This window comes from Rhododendron vialii, chromosome 11a (genome assembly GCF_030253575.1).
Source record: "Rhododendron vialii isolate Sample 1 chromosome 11a, ASM3025357v1".
Classification (NCBI taxonomy): Eukaryota; Viridiplantae; Streptophyta; class Magnoliopsida; order Ericales; family Ericaceae; genus Rhododendron; species Rhododendron vialii.
The window spans coordinates 13,585,301-13,591,669 of record NC_080567.1 but is presented as its reverse complement, the minus strand read 5'-3'; the positions used below and the strand labels follow the sequence as shown (position 1 = coordinate 13,591,669).

The window sequence follows — 6,369 nt, the reverse complement described above, 5'->3', positions numbered from 1 at the left end:
CCATGAAAAGTATCACCGGCGACAAAATTAGGGTATGCCAGCCCCGTCTACCAGACAGAGCTATCATAAGGTCTAAAGACCAGCTCTGACACAAAGCTAAGGCTGGATAAGTAATATTCACAGAACATACTTATTCCAATCAAAGATACCAATCTGAGAAATCATAATCCTACGAGATAAAGGAAAGATGTCGGTAAGATAAGCACAGAATGCCAGTGATAAACACGATTAGTGACGGATAAGGATTCCATGCTAAAGCAAGGTGGACGTGGAGTTCCAGCTAAGGCAGGACTCCACGCACTCCGTTAAAGCGATCCAAAATCTCTGAGATACAGTCCTATGAGGACTCAACCTCCTATCAAGATGCCTATAAATATAACGGTAGAACTCCCATAAAGGTACACATATATACGCAACTCATTACCGAGAATCTCAATTCTCTCACCATACAGCAAGTTCTTTACTGACTTAGGCATCGGAGGACGGTTGGCACGCCACCACACCTGTGACTTGAGCTCTTGCTTTGTTTTGTAGGATCAGGTCGGAGCTAGAGACACATCAGTTGGCGTCATCTATGGGAAGTACGACTTTTTCCTTATGGTGAATAGCTTTGTATGGTAGAGACCCGATCAAGTAGAACAACAATGGCTTCAAACCCCCCAAAAACAGGTGACGACGATGCCACGAAGGCCGCCGCTGCAGCCAAGGGTGCCAAAGCCAAGGCCGCTGTCGCTGCCGAAAAAGCCGCCAAGGTGGCAGATGCGGCCAAGGTCGCCGCAGCAAACAAAACTGGGGGTGATCAGATGACCCTGGAAGCTTTTGCTCAGATGTAGGAGCAGATAAAAACGTTAACCCAAGGGTTACAAACAGCGATGCAGGAAAATGCAGATCTCTGAGCCAAGCATCCTAAATCTACGACACAGTCGACAAGAAGAAGAGGATGACAGGGAAGAAGGCGAATCCAGTGAGAAAGAAAGCCAAAATCGAAGAAAGCATGACAAACCACCCCTAGAAAAACCGCCCCACGAACAAGATGCATTGCTCAAAATGCAAGATCAGATTGAAGGGCTGATGAAACATATCAAAGCACAGACTCCTGCTACGGTGGAAGAGTTGGTGCAGAATACAAATTCACCTTTTACACCCGAAGTCATGGGGCTTCCTCTTCCAAGGAAGTTTAAAATGCCCCAGTTGGAAACATTCAATGGCTCCACAGACCCATTTGATCATTTGGAAACGTACAAATCTCTGATGCATCTGCAAGCAGTACCAGACGAAGTCATGTACAGGGCATTCCCAGTAACTCTCAAGTAGAGTGCCCGAGCGTGGTTTAATAAACTCCCTCCTGGGAGTATACGTAGTTTCAAAGAGCTTAGCACAAGCTTTGTAAGCTACTTCATTGCTGGCCAACGCCATGGCAAACCAGCAACACATCTCCTGATAGTAAAACAAGGAAGATGGGAGTCATTGAGAGAGTACACCACCAGATTCAACAAAGAGGTGGTTCAAATAGATGAAGCCAATGATAGTGTAAGCATAACTGCATATATAGCTGGACTGTACTCTGGACAGTTTCTATACCTCTTGTCTCAAGAACCACCCAAAACTCTGGCAGAGCTTATGCTCAAAGCTCAGAAACACATGAACGTAGAGGAAGCTGTCTACGCAAGACGTACACGTGACGGCTTTGATTCCCAAGCAGGGCCATCACAGGTTGGCGAGTTTCCTCTGCCTGATAAGAAGAGAAGAGAATCCACCTGTAAGACGGGAGGTGAACCAAAGAACAAAAAGGTGGATTCAAGATCATCCCCAAAGCGGGGAGGAGCAGGAGGACCACCCCAAGGCCGATACAAGCAGTTCACTCCACTCATTGCTACGATAAAGCAAATCCTTAGCTACCTATAGGATGATCCGAACCTCAAGTGGCCCGGAAAGTTAAGGACTGATCCTAATAGGAGAGCTAAGGACAAATACTGTAGGTTCCACAAAGACCATGGTCATAACACAGATGATTGCATTGACCTAAAGCAGCAGATCGAGGATTTGATCCAAAGAGGGAGACTTCAACGTTTTGTAACAAAGAAGTATCAGAAACAATCAGGAGGGAAGGTACAAGCAAACAAGGTAGAGATGGCACGACGCCCCAGTCAGGTCCCGTTAGAGAGATCAAGGTCATTCATAGAGAATTTGCTAGAGGTGGAGAGTCTAGCAATGCTAGAAAAGCTCACCTAAGGAAGCTGAGAATAGAAGAACATTTGGAGGTCAACACGGTTGGCTGCCCAAGCAAATTCCAGAAAAAGGAGGAAATACCCATTATTTTCTCAGAAGAGGACATCAAGGGAGTTCAAATCCCTCATGATGACCCTCTCGTTATAACCATTGTCATGGCAAACTACCTCATGAGAAGGGTATTAATAGATCGCGGAAGCTCAGCTGACATCCTCTACCTCCATGCATATGACCAACTAAAGATTGGACAAGAAAGGTTAAGGCCTATGACATCACCATTAGTTGGTTTTACAGGTACGCCCGTTTACCCAGCTGGTCAAATAGCCCTACCAATTACTATGGGAGGAGAGGGAAGTCAGATCACACGAATAATAGACTTCATAGTAGTCGACTGTCCCTCAGCATACAATGCAATATTGGGGAGAGCAACTCTGAATAAGATCGGGGCAATAATCTCCACATATCATTTGATGATAAAGTTCCCAACACCAGAGGGAGTTGCTTGAGTCAGAGGAGATCAGAAAGCAACACGGGAGTGTTACGTCACCTCACTCAGAGGAGCTAACATCACCATGAATATAGAGAGCCTCGACACATGAGATGAGGAGAAGCTCCAGCATGGAGAGCCCGTGGAAGAGCTCATGGAAGAGCTCCTAGAACCAGGGCAACCGAGAAAGACAGTCAAGAACAGAGCTGCTACAATTCCTAAGAAAGGAACAAAGACGTCTTTGCATGGTCCCATGACGATATCCCAAGGATAGACCCAAGGGTCATATCCCACAAACTAAACGTGGATCCCACGATGCGCCCAGTTAAGCAGAAGAAGAGGACCTTTGCTTCGGAACGAAACAAAGCTGCGGCCAACGAGGTAGACAAACTCATACAAGTAGGATCCATCCACGAAGTTCTCTACCCCGATTGGCTAGCCAACGTGGTTATGGTAAAGAAATCCAATGGCAAGTGGAGGATGTGTGTAGACTTCATTAACCTCAATAAAGCATGTCCAAAGGATAGTTTTCCTCTGCCAAGGATTTACTCCTTGGTAGATTCTACTGCTGGGCATGAGCTCCTCAGCTTCATGGATGCATTTTCAGGATATAATCAAATCCAAATGCACGAAGGAGATCAAGAGAAAACCTCATTCATCACCGACATGGGGTTATATTGTTACAAAGTTCGGTCTTAAGAATGTAGGGGCGACATACCAAAGGCTGGTCAACAAGATGTTCAAGCAAAAGATTAGGTGCAACGTAGAAGTATACATGGACGACATGCTGGTGAAAAGTGCCAAGGCACATAATCATGTTGCAGATTTGGAAGAAACCTTTCAAGTTCTCAGAAAATACCAAATGAAACTCAACTCGATAAAATGTGCTTTTGGAATCTCCTCAGGGAAGTTTTTAGGCTTCATGGTGTCCCAAAGGGGCATTGAAGCAAACCCTGAAAAGATCCAGGCCATCCTCACCATGCACTCACCTCAGAACATCAAGGAGATCCAGACGCTAATGGGGCGCATCGCAACATTAAGCAGATTTATCTCATGAGCGACTGATAAATGTCAAACATTCTTTAAGGTTTTGAAAAAGACCTTTGAGTAGACTACCACAGAGGAAACAACTTTCAATCAGCTGAAGGGGTATTTGACATCCCCACCATTACTTAGCAGAACCCAAGATGGAGAAGACCCATTCTTGTACCTTGCTGCCTCCCCGCACGGTGTTAGTGCAGTTTTGATTATTGAGGAGCAAGAGATGCAGCTCCCGGTGTACTACACTAGCAGAGCTTTACAAGGAGCCAAGCTGAGGTATCCCAGAGCTGAAAAAATAGCCTTTGCAATGGTGATAGCAGCCAGAAGGCTATGGCCATATTTCCAAGCTCACTTTATCAAAGTACTGACAGATCAACCACTTCGAAGAATTCTCCACTGCCCAGAGACATCAGGACGGTTAATTCAATGGTCAATAGAGCTTGGTGAGTTCGACATAGAGTACAAACCTCGGATTGCCATCAAAGTGCAAATGCTTGCAGATTTTCTCACAGAATACACATATCCAGAACCAGAAGAGCTCCTCAAAGAAGAACCTAAACCTTGGGTCCTTCAAGTTGATGGATCAACAACCAGAGAAGCAAGCAGAGCTGGTTTAATTTTAACATCTCCAAAAGGACAATGCCTGAGCTACGCGCTTAGGTTTGAGTTCAAAGCAACCAACAACGAGTCTGAATACGAAGTTCTTGTGGTTGGATTGGAGCTGGCCAAGGCCGTCGGTGCTAACCACGTGTTAGCCAAAAGTGATTCACAACTGGTAGTAGGACAAGTCCTAGGAGAATATACTGTGAAGGAAGAGGTAATGCAGAAGTACTTGGATAAAGTGAAGACCCAAGTTACAAAGCTGCAAAGCTTTAAAATTGTCAGGATCCCAAGGGAGGAGAGCATTGAAGCTAATTATTTGGCAAAGCTGGCCACGGCCAAAGAAGATGTTATTCCACGGAATACACCGGTACGATATTTGGGGTTACCAAGTATCTTTGCCCCGGATGTACAAGTACAAGCTATTGACTACAGCAACTCATGGACATGTCCCATAGTTGACTACATAACAAACGGGAGACTACCAGACGATAAGGTCAAAGCTAGGCAACTCAAGATCAGAGCTGCAAAATACTTGATGATGGGAGATGTGCTATACAGAAGGAGCTTCTCATTACCATATCTTAGATGTCTGACCACGACAGAATCTGAACGGGCTATGGAAGAAGTTCACCAAGGAGTGTGTGGGGATCACCAAGGTGGCCGCATGCTGGCCTACAAACTCCTTAGTTTGGGATACTACTGGCCAAGCATGCAAAAGGATTGTAACTCTATGGTCAAAAAATGTGAGAAGTGCCAACGCTTTGCAAATATCATTCATGGATCGCCCACGGTCTTAACTCCAATGAAAGGACTTTGGCCATTTGCCCAATGGGGAGTAGACCTGATTGGCCCACTTCCTATGGCAGCAGGACAGGTCCAGCATGCCATTATAGCTGTAGATTACTTTACAAAGTGGGTCGAAGCTAAAGCGCTGGCCACAATCACAGCAAAGGTTACAATTGACTTCTTATGGAAGTTAATTATTAGCCAATTTGGATTACCACGAGTTATAGTCACAGACCGAGGAAAGTAATTTGACAATGCTCAGTTCAAAGCATACTGTAGATCCAAAGGAATACATGTACATTATGCATCTAAAGCTCACCCAAAAGCTAATGGGCAAGTGGAAGTCACGAATCAAACCATCGAAAAGGGGATTAAGGAGAGGCTGCGAGAGGCCAAAAGAGCTTGGCCAGATGAGCTATATAATGTGCTATGGGCATATCGGACAACACCTCGAATTGCAACTGGAGAAACTCCATACTCCCTTTCATTTGGGGCTGAAGCAGTAGTTCCCATTGAAATTGAACTCCTCAATTACAGGACCGCAAGCACGGATCATCAAGAAAACCAGGAAGATCTCAAGGCTAAGCTAGATCTCTTGGAAGAAATAAGAGAAACAACAATGGCCAAAATAGCCGTGTACCAGCAAAGAATGGTCAAGTACCATGAAGCCCAGGTTAGGCCAAGAGATTTTCGAACTAGTGATCTAGTCCTAAGGAAAGTTGACCTGACTGGAAAGAAGGTGGGCAAGCTTGGCCCAAATTGGGAAGGACCCTATCAGGTCTTGCATCATGTCAAGGCTGGTACATACAGGCTCGCAACCCTAAGGGGAAAAGAGCTACCAAATTCATGGAACACAGAGCATCTCAAGAAGTATTACAAGTAGGTACTTGCAATGGAAGTTTATTCTGTTTTTAGGAAATTTATACCTGTTTTTAGGAGACTTTTTGTTTTCAATAAAACTCTAGCAACAAAGTTGTTTTCATTAGGACCACGTGTTCTCTTTGTTAGCCCCTGTGGCCAATAAAACTTCCCACGAGGGACGATTGTTCAATTTTCCTGTACGCATGATATTGAAAAAGGCAAGCAGAAGAATAAAATTATTCAAAATTTTATTAATAAATCCACACCCCAAGGGGCATGGATAAATTTTTACATAAAAACTTTGTGGGTAAAACCCACAAAGTTGCAACCTAACTACTACCTCCTTCCCTCGGAGGGGAAGA

The 6,369-nt window shown here is 44.8% G+C and overlaps 2 protein-coding genes across 2 annotated transcripts; both read left to right on the top strand.

Moving 5' to 3' along the window:
- Window positions 1–644: 644 nt before the first annotated feature.
- LOC131306889 (uncharacterized) lies at window positions 645–2,735 on the top strand. Its single transcript, XM_058333318.1, has 4 exons — window positions 645–829; window positions 924–1,310; window positions 1,362–1,759; window positions 2,032–2,735. Exons 1-4 carry the CDS (start codon window positions 645–647, stop codon window positions 2,733–2,735), a joined length of 1,674 nt encoding a protein of 557 aa, XP_058189301.1.
- Window positions 2,736–3,031: 296 nt separating this feature from the next.
- On the top strand, window positions 3,032–6,029 carry LOC131306887 (uncharacterized). The gene is made up of 4 exons (XM_058333317.1): window positions 3,032–3,169; window positions 3,276–3,746; window positions 3,828–5,312; window positions 5,409–6,029. Exons 1-4 carry the CDS (start codon window positions 3,032–3,034, stop codon window positions 6,027–6,029), a joined length of 2,715 nt encoding a protein of 904 aa, XP_058189300.1.
- The last annotated feature ends 340 nt before the right edge of the window (window positions 6,030–6,369 follow it).